This window comes from Trachypithecus francoisi, unplaced genomic scaffold, assembly GCF_009764315.1.
Source record: "Trachypithecus francoisi isolate TF-2019V2 unplaced genomic scaffold, Tfra_2.0 Lachesis_group1, whole genome shotgun sequence".
NCBI classification, from domain to species: Eukaryota; Metazoa; Chordata; class Mammalia; order Primates; family Cercopithecidae; genus Trachypithecus; species Trachypithecus francoisi.
The window spans coordinates 78,175,437-78,192,684 of NW_022681454.1; the positions used below are offsets into that span (position 1 = coordinate 78,175,437).

The 17,248-nt window shown below is 40.2% G+C and overlaps 1 protein-coding gene across 1 annotated transcript in view; it reads left to right on the top strand.

Annotated features, from left to right (window-relative positions):
• Window positions 1-17,248, top strand: part of KDR (kinase insert domain receptor) — a 48,233-nt gene that overhangs the window by 17,839 nt on the left and 13,146 nt on the right. The window contains exons 10-22 of the mRNA XM_033214647.1: window positions 848-1,004; window positions 1,931-2,054; window positions 2,788-2,896; window positions 3,741-4,082; window positions 6,248-6,394; window positions 6,728-6,859; window positions 9,911-10,017; window positions 10,427-10,562; window positions 10,931-11,035; window positions 12,343-12,456; window positions 13,041-13,129; window positions 13,748-13,901; window positions 15,992-16,089. Coding sequence (XP_033070538.1) covers window positions 848-1,004; window positions 1,931-2,054; window positions 2,788-2,896; window positions 3,741-4,082; window positions 6,248-6,394; window positions 6,728-6,859; window positions 9,911-10,017; window positions 10,427-10,562; window positions 10,931-11,035; window positions 12,343-12,456; window positions 13,041-13,129; window positions 13,748-13,901; window positions 15,992-16,089 — 1,814 coding nt within the window. The remainder of the gene's footprint in view (window positions 1-847; window positions 1,005-1,930; window positions 2,055-2,787; window positions 2,897-3,740; window positions 4,083-6,247; window positions 6,395-6,727; window positions 6,860-9,910; window positions 10,018-10,426; window positions 10,563-10,930; window positions 11,036-12,342; window positions 12,457-13,040; window positions 13,130-13,747; window positions 13,902-15,991; window positions 16,090-17,248) is intronic.

A 17,248-nucleotide genomic window follows, 5' to 3' on the forward strand; every position in this document is an offset into this window, starting at 1 on the left:
GAAGAAAGGGGAAGAGGGAAAGGGAGTGGAGAGGGAGGGAGGAAGGAAGAGGGAGAGGGAATGAAAGACTCAGATGGTGGTGGCAGTAATGCATTCTCTAAAGATTTATGCCTTCCTTTAACATGAGGTGGTTTACGTGTTTGGGTTCAGAAGTCAGAGCGTCTAGGTTTGTTCCAGGTTTTGCCGTTCGTTAACTGAGTGACCTTGGGCAAGTCATTTTCTTCTGTGTTTCATTTTTTCTCGTGTATAAAGCTGAGGATAGTAATAGTAGTTGTGAGGATTAAGTGAATGAATTCATGCAGAGCACTTCAAACAATGCTTGGCACATAATAAATGTATTTACTGTGCTATTTCAGCTATTTTCTGTAGCCTTTCCTTGATCTTGTGAACTTGAGAGGACAGAGAGAACTATCTCTGTAACGCAGATGAGAGGCACAGGATTTCAACACTTGCATAAAGTCATTCAACTTGTTAGTTTATTAGCTTATTGCCATTTTTATTTTATTTTGTTATTTTATTCAATTTCTTTTTATTTATTTTTTGGTAGAGATGGGGTCTCACCATGTGGCCTAGGCTAGTCTTGATCTCCTGGGCTTAAGTGATCCACATACCTTGGCCTCCCAAAATACTGAGATTACAGGCATGAGCCCCCATGCCTGGCTAGTTGTTATTTTTATGAGTATCACTAGAACTCAGGTCTCTTGTTTCCACATCTAAGTGTTCTTCAAAAAAGAAAGTGGAAGCAAAATCATATGCTTAAAGAAAGTCAGCTTTAGTTGCTGAAATCCTCTATTTCCCATTCTTCAAAGCTGATTGACAATTCAAAAGTTGTTTTTCCTATCTTCAGTCCCACCCCAGATTGGTGAGAAATCTCTGATCTCTCCTGTGGATTCCTACCAGTATGGCACCACTCAAACACTGACGTGTACGGTCTATGCCATTCCTCCCCCGCATCACATCCACTGGTATTGGCAGTTGGAGGAAGAGTGCCCCAACGAGCCCAGGTGAGTAAGACCACACACTCTCTGCTTTCCTGCCATCTTGCATTTCTTACAGCTGAGCTATGATATGACTCCATCCTAAATGGAGAAGCCTAAACAGAAGAAAGTTTTCTCTCAAGAGGTAGCCTGAATCTCCATCCATCTTTCTCTGTGTCTTACATTTTAAGGGAAGTCTTTGCTTGGAGTATCCTACTTTGGGATTAGCTAACCTCAGCCTTGTTAGGTTATCCCTGAGGTACACTTCTCCAAACACAGGCTATTTGCTCAGTTTGCTAATTGCCAGTCTTTGTTTTTTTCCCCAATACCAATCAACTGGTGAATATCACATCACTCCTTCTTGTCTGTGTGAAGATCCATCTCTCAGAGGAAATGCTGATAGATGAGAGGCAGTGATAGACCCAGTCCCAGTCCTCAGGGTCTCAGGCCCAGCTTATCATGCTCTGACACAAGTCCAGACATCCTTAGGGAAAAACACAACAGCAGCAGCCAACCCACCACCACCCTAAGCAGTCCACTTCCTGTTGTTGTTTTTGAAATGGCCACTACGAGCTTCTTCCTCAGCTGCTGATCATTTCCTTCACAGAGACCATGGTCCCAGAGAAATTACTTTAAGGAGCCCAGTGGTTTCTAAGTTTCCTTGCCTTCCTTTGAACTAAATTAACTTGAATTGTCTTGTCAATCCAATTTATGAATGAAGGTTTGTTCCCAGAATAGCTGCTTCCCTCCCGTATCCTGAATGAATCTACCTAGAACCTTTTCCTTCATAGTCAATGCCTATTTTTAATTGGCGCCAAGTGTTGTACCATGGTAGGCTGCATTGGAAGTTATTTCTAAGAACAGAATAACCAAAGTCTGAATCTTTTCCTTACTCTTGACTAGAATTAAAGAAAAATTAAATCATAATATGCTCTGTTATCTCTTTCTTATAGCCAAGCTGTCTCAGTGACAAACCCATACCCTTGTGAAGAATGGAGAAGTGTGGAGGACTTCCAGGGAGGAAATAAAATTGAAGTCAATAAAAATCAATTTGCTCTAATTGAAGGAAAAAACAAAGTGAGTTTGAAGTTTTAAAATTTGAAAATCTCTCTTTAATGGAAGGATGCTACAATAATATGTGAGGCATATTGGAGATTAATAATCAAATAGTCTAGGTGATAAAATAATAGCATATTAAGTCACTTTGAAAACACCATAGACTTTTAGCCATACCATTAACTTATTAATAGCTTATTAGAGAAAAATAAAAGGTCTATGACATTAAATCTATGCCTCTGTGTAGGGTGATTTTGATTTTATAAACATGAGAATGAAAAAATGTGTATCATATATTGAAACACATCAATAGTTTCATGGTTTCCAAAGCCCTTTTTATATAATGTGTAAGCTCCACAGCAGCATAATTATACAAATTGAGTAAGTATCCCAAACCTGAAAACCCCAAATCCAAAATGCTTCAAATTCTGAACTTTTTGAGTGCCGACCTGATGCTCAAAGGAAATGCTTGTTGGAGCATTTTGGATTTTCAGATTAGAGATGTTCAACTGGTAAGTATACAATGCAAATATTCCAAAATCCAGAAAATTCCAAAATCCAAAATACTTTTGGTCCCAAGCATTTTGAATAAGGGATACTCAACCTGTAATTGCATAAATTCAAAAGTGTCCAATCACTGCGGAAGTGGGAATAGCATAGGCAGGTTGGAGTGATTGTGGAGAGTGCTGGACTGAGTACTTGTGCACAAACAAGCTGCATTGTTTATGGCCTGAGAGTTGTTTTTCCCCCCCAGACTGTAAGTACCCTTGTTATCCAAGCGGCAAATGTGTCAGCTTTGTACAAATGTGAAGCGGTCAACAAAGTCGGGAGAGGAGAGAGGGTGATCTCCTTCCACGTGACCAGTAAGTACTCTTCTCTGGAGGGTTGGGTTGGATCACTTACACAGTGAGTACTAAGCTGTGTAATTCCTGTTGTTTTTGCCATTCATGTGAGTGGCATGGCATTTAGGAAAGAGGATTTGGATTGATCATTGATGCTTTCATTCATAAATTAAAACTCCTCAGATATCTCCTGGGCTTAGGTCAGTGCTTCTAACTTCACTGCAGAGAGAATGGTTTCACAGATGCTTTAAACCACAAGCTCTGTGTGGTTATTTACATCTCCGTCTTCAGAGTCTGGCACAGTGCATGGCTTATTGAACTTCAGTACATATTGGTGGGCTTGCTGTGGAGCAGTTGATAAGGGTGGGCTTTCTGGAGGCAATCAGAATGACATAGGAGCAGTGCCCTCCCAATGCTGCTGATTCTGCCTGTGCATCTTAGTTTGATGGATAAGCTTTAGCTGATTGTGCGGAATGGAATATTATAGTCAGGGCTAATTCATTGGCATAAATGTAGCTTTCATATCATTGAGTGTTAGTGTTAATGAAGACCTAATTTTTAAAATTCTGTTAGGATTATAGATTTTGCTTTGGATTTTTAAAATATTAAACATTGTGTAGAGTTCACAGTGGAGATGTGGTAAATATCTGAGGAATTCATTTACATTTTCAAGTAATATGTTTTAGCCAAATAAGATATTTTGGAACCTGAATTGTCTAGTTTGTTTGTCAAGTTGTAGTACATCACCTGGAACTGATAGAGCTTCATTTCTTTTGGTACTTTGTAGTAGTCTGAAAGCAGCAAGATGATAGTGAGCTGTACCAAGTTAAATCACCATTCAGTAACTATGGTCTTTACATTTTAGGGGGTCCTGAAATTACTTTGCAACCTGACTTGCAGCCCACTGAGCAGGAGAGCGTGTCTTTGTGGTGTACTGCAGACAAATCTACGTTTGAGAACCTCACATGGTACAAGCTTGGTCCACAGCCTCTGCCAGTCCACGTGGGAGAGTTGCCCACACCTGTTTGCAAGAACTTGGATACTCTTTGGAAATTGAATGCCACTATATTCTCTAATAGCACAAATGACATTTTGATCATGGAGCTTAAGAATGCATCCTTGCAGGACCAAGGAGACTATGTCTGCCTTGCTCAAGACAGGAAGACCAAGAAAAGACATTGCGTGGTCAGGCAGCTCACAGTCCTCGGTAGGGAGACAATTCTGGATCATTGTGCAGGGGCAGTTGGAATGCCTTAAATGTAGTGCAATTCAGGTGCTATGCAAAGATTACTGTCCTCTAGGAGATTATGTTGTAAACTGGTGCACACTTCTTCACCGAAAGTCCCTGAGGCAGAAAGAAGCTACTAATAATGAAATGATGTATTGAAAAGAGAAAATAACAAAACCTGATGATGGAGTAATTCACTAGTATATGCAAGGGATTAGCTTGAACCAGGGAAACTTCTGCCTTATCTTGGGCATCCATTTATTTAAACAGACGCATATTTGTGGAATGCCTGCTATGAGCTAGGAGAGTGTCAGAAATTCACAGTGGTAAACATGAAGGAAAGGAGGGGAACATAGGGAACCACTGGGAAGTCACAGCACAGTGAGGTCTCTGTGTCCATGAGGACAGGAATTGTTCTCTGTTTTGCTCCCTGCTGTAGCTCTAGTCATACAGCATAGCAGCATACAGTAAGTGCTCAAAAAGGCACCTGCTTCATGAAGAGTGGGATGATGGGCTGAGTTTAAGACCTAGAAGATTCCATGGGAAGAAAGCTACATTCTCTCTGTACCTGTGGGTCTGTCTGTACCTCTGGGTCAACCCACATGGTCCAGCATAGTCCAAGGTCAATGGGACGATCACTTCAGTGAGCAGATAGCTCTGTAAATTCCTCCATAGGGGCACTCTCTACCCCTTGTCTAACCTCATGCCTTGTGCAAAAGCTGGGCAGCCATGGCTCTGTCTGTGGGAAAATCAGGCAAATTTGGGGAGCATCTCTTTGCACCACTTCTCTCCATTTTCTCTTCTTTTGGTGTCCCTTTCAATTCCTAGGATATATGTGCCCTCTGTTTTTTTTTTTTTTACTGTTAGAAAGGAAATTGCCCAAGTAAATTCATCTATACCACAGTTTGAGGGTAATGTCTTCATCAGAGGCCTTGGTGTATTTGAAGAGGCAGCTTCTGACAGACACTAGCATAAAGTTCGCTAGTTTTAAGACTCAGGTGTCATAAGAAGAGATACTTTGGGGTCAAGCCAGGACCCTTCAAGTCACACCACATAGTTCACCATGGATTTTCTGTTGGCTGATCTGGCTTCAAGGTTATGGAAGAATTGAGAAAGAGATGTGAAGTAGGCTCCTGGCCTAGCTTTGCCCAGAAAAATATGTGCTCACAGTTAGCTGGTTTGCTTCCTTAAGGACTCCTAACTTGTTTGCCTAAAATCTATTCTTAGAAATAGGCTAGAATCCAGTACATTTGCTTAGACTTCAATGTAGTACGCTGTTGAGGTAATCTCATTTTGCTAAACGTTGAAGTGGATTTTTTCAGCATGATTCCTTTTGATGTTCAGTTGGTTGGGACAAGATATTTCCACAGCACTTTGATGATCTGAAGAAAGAATAAATCTAAAGAAGTTTTCTTATACATTTAAATAAATACTCATGGGCTTCATTTTTTTTAAATCCATGACTTCCCTTAGGGTATTGTTGTTTTGCTTGTGTTTTAGTGGAAATAGCACTGAACTGGTTTTTTAGCCTCACCAGATTCAGTAAACAGTTCAACTGTTTACTTAGTTGTAGGGACATGGACAAGTAGTTTAATGTCACTGAACATCATTTATTTCATCTGTGAGATAACGCTAACAGTCCTATTCTGCTCATTACGTAAGATCAATAGTGAGGAACACAAATTGTATAAACAAAGTTTATAAGAATTGCCAAATAAATGTAAGGCATTATGTGTTGAATGATACTAAAATTTGGCACTTCCAAGAGAAATTTGAAGAGATTCTAGGGTGTCATTGACTAGAACCTTCACAGGAGGGAAGTTTTCAGCTAGGGAGGCTGTGCCTGATTACAGGAAAAGTCCAAAAAGGTGACCCTGAACCTTTCTTTTGTGATGGGATTACCAGCTAGTACCACTAATATGAGTGTTAAAAGCCGTTAATTTGTTTTCAGTGTCCTGACTGACTTGTTTCATTTAACTTTACCTGGTGACCAATGGTGCTGTTATTAACTTCTGTGTATGTTCAACCTAATAAATCAACAAGTTCCTTTTTACTAAATTTAAACTGTTTAAAAGTTTGGTGATACTAGAGCCATTTCAAAAGTTACAATTCCATGTTCTGTGATTTTCTTTTTGTGCATCTAGAGCGCGTGGCACCCATGATCACAGGAAACCTGGAGAATCAGACCACGAGTATTGGGGAAACCATTGAAGTCTCATGCACGGCATCTGGGAATCCCCCTCCACAGATCATGTGGTTTAAAGATAATGAGACCCTTGTAGAAGACTCAGGTAAATAGAACTTGGCTATTACTCTTGGGTTGCAGAACTTACCCAGGGATATGACATAAAAAGCTATGTTATTTCTTGATATAATGTAGGAAAAAAGTAGTATTGGTGTCCATGGCCTGGCTCATTTCATAGACTTGGAATTGGAGTATGGGGCCCTGCTGAATTTTCATGAAAGCCATATAGGAGATTAGTCAGCAGTAGATCCCATGTGACCCTACGAAGTTAGACAATAGAACAAGATGAAGGGCAGCATTTATAGTTTCTAAATTTCCCTAAAAAACTTCACAGACCACATCATCATAAATGAGAATGATCATTTTCTTCCTCTCTTAGGCATTGTATTGAAGGATGGGAACCGGAACCTCACTATTCGCAGAGTGAGGAAGGAGGACGAAGGCCTCTACACCTGCCAGGCATGCAGTGTTCTTGGCTGTGCAAAAGTGGAGGCATTTTTCATAATAGAAGGTCAGTGGGATTAAAAAAAAAATGTGGTGCGTATACACCACGGAATGCTATGCAGCTGTAAAAAGGAATCTGATCATGTCCTTTGCAGCTGCATGGATGGAGCTGGAAGCCATTATCCTCAGCAAACTAACACAGGAACAGAAAACCAAACACCACACATTCTCACTTATAAGTGGGAGCTGAACAATGTGAACACATAGACACAGGGAAGGGAATAACACACGCTGGGGCCTATTGTAGGGTGGGGAGAGGGAGAGCATCAGGAAAAATAGCTAATGCATGCTGGGCTTAATACCTAGGAGATGGATTAATAGGTGCAGCAAATCACCATGGCACATGTTTACCTGTGTAACAAACCTGAGCATTTTGCACATGTATCCCGGAACTTAAAAGAGAAAAAGAAGGTCAGTGGGAAGTCATAGATGCATTCTGTGGTTTTTTAAAAGATTAGATTGTATCTTAGAGACACACATTCACTTTGAGTAGGGCAACTACAGATGATTTTTAATATTCTTTGAGCTTTGTAAATTTTCTCAGTAAGTATGTATTCTTTTAAACAGCGATCATAATTAATGTTGTTATAATTCTGCTTGCATCACATTTCCTGTTCCTAAAGTTCTTATTGTGGAAAAATTCTTAACCAGGCAGGATGAATAGCCTCCTTTCCCTGATTCTGTCTTTGTTTGAATGGCTTGATTACTTATAGAAATGATGCCTTTATATTTATTTGGAAAAACTTTAGAATTGCTGCCTAATCATGGCAGTCAATGCTACCCAGATAGTCACAAGGATTCCGAGTTTTAATTGGACTAGAAATAATTAAGATTCCCTTCTGAACAATAGACCATTACTCTTCTGAAATGGAAAATTTTTGGTTTTTATCTCAATATGAGTGTATGCAGGAATGATGTGAAATCTGTCATTTTCTTAGCTAGGAAAAGTAATTTGTGGCAGAATATTTTATCTTAAGAAGTACATCCCTATGACTTTTTTTGTAGCCTACAGGGGAAGAATAAAACTGTGTTGTGTGGGTAAAAGTACAGTATCCAAGGGTAAGAAAGGAGTATGGTGATAGAAGGGATCGATGGATTTCTATGAACTCATCCTAACTTGTCTCTCAAAGTCTAGATTTTGGTCTCTTTACTCTGTCAAATCTATGATGCCAAGTATTGCATCGAGATAGGTTGACATATTTTCAAATGTATAAGCTTATTAGTGTTTCATAAACTACACTTGCAAATAAAGACTTCAAAGACCATGGCAGTTTTGTCATTTCCAAAGTGATTCATGTTTTAGGGCAAATCCACAGAATGACTTCTAGATTGTCTCTGGTGCTCTGCATTACCTCTTGTTGGTGGCCCGCAGCTGGTTACAGGTGCCTAACTAGGTAACACTGGCATAGAGATTATAGTTACTTCTTACCTGGAGTAAATACTAAGAAAGGCAGAGCTAGATATTTAATACTCCTGCTAGGTTCCCAAATGTTATGTGAGAATATTAATATAAAAACACATAGAAAATAGACTCTTTGAACTTTTTATCTTCTATGTACAACTGGACTTTTAAATCTGTGTGTATAGAGAATTACTTCCCTAGGACCACCAGAGAAACAAAATTTACTCCAAGCATAATTGTGCTTGTCTCTCAATGGTTAACTTAACTTTTAGTTTGCAAACCAATGTATTACTTACTTTGCAAACCAGTTTATTACTTGTCTTCTGCTCTCTTGAGGCTGTAATGGGCCATCCGCACAGCTTGTGGCCCGGTTTGATTCTCCTTGCACTCTTCTGATGGGAGGCCCCAAGTGATGACTACTTCCTTATCATCTCTTTGCTAATCACTCTTAGTGGAAATCCTGCTTCTGCATTTTGTTTCTTCCACTCAGAGCTGTCCTCTGAAACCCTGGTCATCTGCAGCTTTGCTTGCGGACCTCTAGTTTCCGCTTCTCTTTCCTCTCATGAGTGGTTTGAAACTCCCATTACCAGGCCATGCATGATGTGCCCATCTTGACTCTTCCTTTTCTCCTCACTCAGGCTCTTGCCACAAGGGACGGGGTAGTGTATGTAATGGTTAGTTCATGTTGGACAGGCCTCTTTATCTCTTGACTGAACCACTGACTAGCTATGTGCCCTCAGTCAAATAGCTTAAGCTCTCTGATCATCTGTTTCTTCATTTGAAAACTGAGAGTTGTTGAGGAGATTAAGTGGAATGGCATGTTTAAAGTGATAACCGCATAGTAGATACGTGGTCATTAGTAGCTCTCAGGTCAAAAAACTTTATTTCCCTACTTGGTTTCTTATATGATCCTTTTGCAAACTCTGCACAGATGAATATATTGACTATCAGTTTAAAAGAAGACTTTTGTTTTCCTCAAATAGAAATCTTTTTTTCTCTGTAGAGAATGATCTGTTTTCTTTCCATCAAAGACTGCTCTTCCTTTAAACACTTTTTATGTTTGACTTTTAAGGCATTACTATTTCTATGCTTAATTACTTTAGAATTTTATTGTTGGGAGTTTACATGAGCAGTGTTTTGCAAGCTTTACATTTTCCATTAACCATCCTGTAGGCCAGGTATGGTGGCTTATGCCTGTAATCCCTGCACTTTGGGAGGCCAAGGCCGGGGGATGGCTTGAGGCCAGGAGTTCGAGACTAGCCTGGGCAATGTAATGAGACCCTGTCTCTACAGAAAATAAAAGAAAAATTAGCTGGGCTTGGTGGTATGCACCTGTAGTCCCAGCTACTTGGGAGGCTGAGGTGGGAGAATTGCTTGAGCCTAGGAATTGGAGGCTGCAAGGAGCTATGATTGTGTCATGGGACTCTAGCCTGGAGCATAGAAAGAAACCCTGTCTCTAAAAATAAATAAGTAAATAAATATTAAGTTAAAAAAAAAGAATTCTGTAGACTCCATTCAAGTTAGGGGTGTGTGACTACTGTCCTCTAGGATTTTTCCAAGTTGGTAAGCTTGGGATCTCGCTTTAGTGCTAAAATTTGTCATCTTACAAAAATATAAGTTTCCAACTGTTGATATCATTTAATTGTGTTTTTCCAGGTGCTCAGGAAAAGACGAACTTGGAAATCATTATTCTAGTAGGCACGGCAGTGATTGCCATGTTCTTCTGGCTACTTCTTGTCATCATCCTACGGACCGTTAAGCGGGTAACAAAATAATTTCCCTTCTGCCCATGCACATTGGTTTTCATGATTAATGAAAACTGATTGGGGTTCTTTGAGTTGTTTCTTCCCATTGTTATTGACTCAATGGGCACATTTTATTTCAATACAATAACATTCTTGCCCACTTTCTTTTGGCTGGATCTCAGGGATTTAATTGATAGGAAAAGGGCTTGAACTGTCTAGTGTAATTAAGCTTTAAAATCTTAATTCTGAGCTCCTTTGGGGGACAAGGGAAACTAGAAGCAGGGTTATAATAGGACCACTCTCAAACTCCATGAGTTTTGTTGGAAAATGAGACAGGAAAGAGGCTCCAATAAACAGCAACAACAAGCACACAAAACAACAGCCAAACGACAGTGTGTATGTGACTGGAAGGATTGATGCTTTCTAGGCCAATGGAGGGGAACTGAAGACAGGCTACTTGTCCATTGTCATGGATCCTGATGAACTCCCATTGGACGAACACTGTGAACGACTGCCTTATGATGCCAGCAAATGGGAATTCCCCAGAGACCGGCTGAAGCTAGGTGCATTTTCAATTGCTATTAATTTGATATTGTGTTTACCAGGCCGTCTCTTCCTCCATTAGAACGATGACAAATGTGGTGTATTCGGATGTTGGATTCTGGTTTAGAAATATTAATTCCATCTCGAATTTGGATAGTCATTCATTTAGCCACTTAGAGGTAGGGTCCCTATGTAGTCATCCAAAGCAGGACATTTGGAGAGTGAAGGGGAAGTTATTAAATAAGTCAGCCAGGACAAAGGAGTAAACTGGACTATCCATGTTAAATTGGGATGTATGGTCACCCTATCTAGTTGACATCTCTGCATATCACTTTGGTTGTATAGTAATCCAAGTCCGTTTTCTTGTTGCTATCGTTGTTGACTCTAGGTAAGCCGCTTGGCCGTGGTGCCTTTGGCCAAGTGATTGAAGCAGATGCCTTTGGAATTGACAAGACAGCGACTTGCAGGACCGTGGCAGTCAAAATGTTGAAAGGTAAAAGCAAAATTATGTGGTGATCTTTCTGTTTTATCTAGTCTTTAAACATGTTGCAAGGCTTGTATCAGTAGCTTTATGCTTAGGTGGGCCTACTAGCCACACATGCAGCCAGCCTAAATAATGCCCTTGTGCAAACTGGACAAAGGATCCTCCTTTGTAGCTTTATGCCAGGGTGCACGGTCTGGCAAGCAAAGTTGGGGATGGGTTTCACCTTCTTGCCTGGTTATCCTTGTGCAGGGCTCAGCCAACACAGTTGTACTTAGTGGTTCTGGTTACAGGAGAAAAGGACTGTGGTTATATTAAAATTGTTTCTTAATATATTGTGGAATCAGATAATTATAGACCATCTACAGACATGGAAAGGAAAATAGTGGAATGCAAAAATAGCATGTTCTCTAGAATTGGAATATGTAAAAGATGTTCATATGTAAAAGATAATTTGCAAAGCAAGAATGGTTGTGTTAGAATAAAATAGAATGGGTTATATTTTTTAAATGAAAAGCTTTATAAATAATTGTTAATTCTAATAGTAATGGAATTCTGGTCTGGCCATTTTCATTTCAAGAGGTTCGACAATAAAGTTTCTTTCTCCAATTGTGATGTTCTTTCATTGATGAAGGCAGTGCCATTGACCCTTTGCCAATAGGTTTTGTGCATTTCAAAGCTATCTTTCTCCATTTGCCTTTTTTCTCTTGTGGCCAAGGGAGTATGTAATTTTGAGGTGGCTCATCAGGGCCTTAGATGTGGACTATGCCTGTGAATTAGAGGGAAGTGTAGCAGTCCAAACGGGATCAAACACATAGTCTTAGTGCCATCAGCCTCATGTGTCAACTGGTCTTTCCAGCTGGCCTTAATTTGCTGGCACAGATTGGCTGGAACATTCGGTATAGCCCCTAACACATGAAGATGTTTAATACATGGTGTCGCTTCTTTATGAGGAAGCACTGAAATGATCAGACCCTCAGAATCGTAGTGAACCTGAAATGCAAAGATACAGTTTTGTAAAAGAAGAGAATCTGGGCATTATTCCATTGCAGATGTATTCTCCACTTTGCAAAAGATTTCACAATGGATTCCTTTAAATATCAAACATTCTGGCTCAATTAAAATATGAATTTTATTTCAAATTAGAAAATAGAATTTACTCTTGACTTTTGGGGAAATGCATGTGGTCTGTAAACTAGGTCACAGCTGTGTTACCCCTGGAGGGTAAGTTGTATAGTGGCATGCAGGGAAGGAGGGACCCCAATTATCCGAAGGAAATGTCCACACCTAAGATTTCCCTCCTTGTACTGTATTTGTAGAAGGAGCAACACACAGTGAGCATCGAGCCCTCATGTCTGAACTCAAGATCCTCATTCATATTGGTCATCATCTCAATGTGGTCAACCTTCTAGGTGCCTGTACCAAGCCAGGAGGTAAGTAACTGTGGATGGTTTTAGTCACCCAATTTTAACATGCCTCTCTGATAGTGTTTGAGGGAAAGCAGTCAACTCCCATTGACTTGATTTTCTTAGCTTAGAATACTTTGTGGATTCCTAGGAATAAATATATTTCATGGCGGTTTAATTGGCACTAGAATTAAATTATTATAAAACTTTCTCTGAATTAAGAAATGTCATGCCACTATGATTCAGTTTGCTACTTGTGTAACAGATGTCCAGATGAGAAGAGTAAACTTCCCTAAAACTTGAAAGCTTAAGGGTAGTTACCCCCAAAATGGAATCATATCAAGTGATTGCATTGAAAAGCAAGTAGATGGGTGGGTTTTCTTTTGAAATTTTGGCTAATCTTGTGAAAATGTCTTCTGGAAAAAAGAAAAGCTATATATAATATAAAAAAGTTTATATAAGGGGATTGGGACCAGCTGATTTCTACACTTCTGTCCCAATGAAAGGTTGTAGCCTTCTTCTAAGGTGTTTTTGGGTTCATCACTATATTAAACACTTAGTGAGGAACACGAGTGAATACCCATTTTCCTTCCTGGACATGCTGCCTGCAGGGCCACTCATGGTGATTGTGGAATTCTGCAAGTTTGGAAACCTATCCACTTACCTGAGGAGCAAGAGAAATGAATTTGTCCCCTACAAGGTATGTCATTTCCTAATCCTGCTCTGGCCACATTATAAAATGAAGGGAAACTAAAAATGGTACAAGTTAATTTTTTAGTTGAAAATTTGTGAAGAACTTGTGAGGAGTCTTCTCATATTACCTATTGGCTGTTATAACTTCCTCTTTTACCTTCTGGGGGCCATATGTTTCTGTTCTATTTTTGTGATTTTAATCTACTGACCCATTATAGAGTGTGGACATGGGGGAGAAGGCAGGTGTGATCGAGGAAAGGGGAGGGCAGAGGGTAGGACAGCTCTGGGTTATTCTGTCTCTCCCCTAGCCATATTTGGCCCCTGGAGTGTAAATCCCTCTGTGAAGAGCACCCTAATGCTGAGAGTGTGTCTGAATGCAACTCAAAGTGGCATTTGTGTCTTTAAGCTAAAGAAGGAGCTAGGCTTTGTGGAAGAAACCCTATCATGCACAAAACTTGCCCCAAATTTCAGCTCAGAGATGGCATAATCCTGAAATTGATGTCCTCCTTGTCTGCTTTTTAGTAGTTTCTATTATCTCCACCATTTATCACATTTTAAAGGTTGTAAACTTTTAAAGACTCATTTTGTGTTCAACGAGTTTGTTTTTTCCTTTGCTTTTTTATAGACCAAAGGGGCACGATTCCGTCAAGGGAAAGACTATGTTGGAGCAATCCCTGTGGATCTGAAACGGCGCTTGGACAGCATCACCAGTAGCCAGAGCTCAGCCAGCTCTGGATTTGTGGAGGAGAAGTCCCTCAGTGATGTAGAAGAAGAGGAAGGTACCAGCCAGTGCTTCCTGCAGGCTATGGCATACTCTTGTTGGAGCAGACAGGGTGATAGGGTGTTACAAGGAATTTGATCATGGGAAAAGTCCAATACTACCTCATAATTTGAAAGAGACCTGAATTTCTATAATAGACTGCCTCCATTCTGTCTCCCCAAAAGTGAAGTGTGGAAGCCCTAGACCGGGAGGTGAAGCAGAGCTAGCCTGAGAAATCTAGGTGGTCCAAGTGGGATAAGCAGTCAGTTACAACCACAACAGTGTTCCTAAAATACTGGTTCGGCATTTATTAGTGGGAGAGGCTACAAGTTTTCTGGTAGTTGAGTAGCCTCTCCATTGCACTGGAGAGCCCCAGAGTGGTTCAGCCCCATGTTGCATGCTTTACCTGTGCAAAAGTCTTTCTCTTCATTATACCTAACCATCCCAAAGGCAGTTTAGGAGCCATCTGTTGTTTCTACCCTACGCCAAGTGGCTTATCAAGTCTTCCTTCCAACCATTATTCCTCAGGGGAGTCTTGATAAATATCCTGGCCTTTAAGTTATGTTTCCAGTGATATTTTATTTATGTGCTTTTATTTTTATTTTTTTGAGGGGGAGTATCATGCTGTTGCCCAGGCTGGAGTGCAATGGTGCGATCTTGGCTCACTGCAACCTTCGCCTTTTGGGTTCAAGTGATTCTTGTGCCCCAGCCTTCTGAGTAGCTGGAATTACAGGTGCCTGTCACCACACCCAGCTAATTTTTTTTTTTTTTTTTTTTGTATTTTTAGTAGAGATGGAGCTTTACCTTGTTGGCCAGGCTAGTCTCAAACTCCTGACCTCAGGTGATCTGCCTGCTTCAGCCTCCCAAAGTGCCGGGATTATAGGCGTGAGCCACTGTGCCCGGCCTCAGTGATATTTTAGTGCTCTCTATGGGTGGAGCTGTGGTCCTAAGTCTAACTTCCAGGACTCCAGCCGGCTCCAGGACACACTATATTTCTACCTCCTTCAGAAGGAGCAGAGATAGCGTCGTGGATGTAGAGATGGGTGACAGGCTGGCTCCCCTAGAGGCATAAGTCTAGAGGAATAGTGAAAGAAGCCCACTCTGTTTCCCTTGACATGAGGCTACAGAGAGAATTTGCATTTAACTCCTTTTCCTTAGTAGCTGAGAAGGTAGTGTGAGGCTGGGACTTGGTCTAGAAGCACATGTGGAGGTGGTCTAGGCTTCATTTAGCTGGGCCCACATTGAGTGGTGCTGCCTCTACCCTGCTCTTTCTCTTTCAAGAAACAGTGGCCAGTGAGCCAGAAACCTAAGAGACTGAGTTGTTGAGAAAAAGGCTCACAGCCTTTTAAATACTTACGAGGTTATTACTACAACTGAGTTTTTGTTTACTCTGGTCTTTGTCTCCAGGAAAGAAGCCATAAGTCTTATCTGACCAAAGAGATGATTTTGAAACACCCATTTAATATCTTAGTGTTTATTTGTACCAGTTGCACTGAAGTAAATACACCAATTTACGTAAATGTGTCTTTCCATGTTTCTGTTATCTCTCAGGAAAAAACATCCTCCCAGGCCAGATTTAATGTATTTACAGCACTTTTAAAGTTTGAAAATGAATTAAATATATTTCTAGTATTTTTAGTTATCTATTGCAGATTATAGTTTGACTTTTGGCTTTTGTCCCAGGACAAATCCTGGAGAGAAGAGATTCAATGACCCTGAATATTGTTGTCTTATTTTTAGAGTTCTTGATATGAAACTATTGTTTATCCCTCTGGGTACATGACAAAAAACAGTGTAAGTGGCAAATTTGGAAATGTCCTCTTTCTTTCCCAGATTATGTAGGTCAATATTACCTTATTCTACCTCCTGGATTTACTGGTTCAATTTGGCTAAAATGGAAAAACCAGTATTGTTCCTAAGGGATGTGATGGAGGCTAATGATATTGGGATTCAGGAGATTTACAGAAGATAGAAGCATTGATTCTCTGTTTCTATTTCCTGAAAATTTAACTCCCAAGTCTTAAAAAGATTATTACTCTAGCAAACTTAGAAACAAATCACACCAATTCATGAAAATACTGATCTCCATCCTCCTGCCTCTTCGGACAGCTCCTGAAGACCTGTATAAGGACTTCCTGACCTTGGAGCATCTCATCTGTTACAGCTTCCAAGTGGCTAAGGGCATGGAGTTCTTGGCATCACGAAAGGTAAGACAGGTTGAGGGGAAATCAGCTATCTTTTCAGATCACAGGTTTGGAAATAAGATGTCCAGTGTCAGCCATTGGTGCTTATTTGGGATTGTAATTCATTCACCACTTCTGCGTCTCTTAGAAGACCTCTACTGGGGAGGCTCTGTTTCTGCTAAGTAAGAGTGGTTAAGGAGTTCATGAAATTAAGCTGTATAATAAAGGCTTGTCAAGCATCTACTAAGTGTGAGGTAGTCTTCTGAGCACTGAGGATACTGGGGTGAACAATCAGGCAAAGCTCTTCACCTTCATGAAGTTTATAGTTCTAGTGGGTAGAGCAAACAGTAAGCAATATAAACAAGTAAAACATGTTGTAGGTTAGATGGGAGTAAATGTTATGGGGAAATAAAGCAAGAAAGGGTTATAGAATATACAGGAGCAATGCACTTATGTATGTTTATGCTTCTCTGTGTGTGTACATCCATTTTAAACAAGGTAGATGAGGAAGGCTTTACTAAGAACTTGACATTTGAGCAATGACCTGGAAAGGGGAGGGGCTGAGCCCTACAGATATCTTGGCATGAGAATCATTTTTAATTTATTTTACATTCATCAACATCCATCAAAAAGTATTTGTTAGGAGTATAATTAGAAATGAGGAAGGACAGGCTTCAGATGAGAGCGATTAAAGAGCTAAAATTAGAAAAGTAGGCCAAACAAAGGCTGAGGTGGGGACGTGACAAGTTACAACTATTCCAAAGGTTGTAAACACCAAGTGGGGAGCAAGGCTGGTGGCAGTGACTCTCCTGGAAAGGGTAAAATGTGTAATTTTTTATTAAGTAGTAGTACTTCAAATTAAAGATCAGGAAGAACTGTGTTGACAGAATATATTCGTGCAGCCTAATGAAGAAAGAAAGACTTAAGTTGTGTATATATATTTTGTGTTTCCTAAATTAGAATGAAATCTTCCACCCATGCTTTCCCCTGAGGTTTAAAGCTTCTCATAGCATTCAAGGCCTCAGGCTCTTTGATGTTTCTGCTCGGTACCTCTTGTGTTCTCTTTCCCAAGGGGAAGGAGGAGAACTGGGTCCTTATAGGGTTTTCCCAAAGAGAAAGGCCCTTTACACTGCTTGGAGATTATGATTTATTATTACTATTTTTTTATGGCTGAAATTTGCCA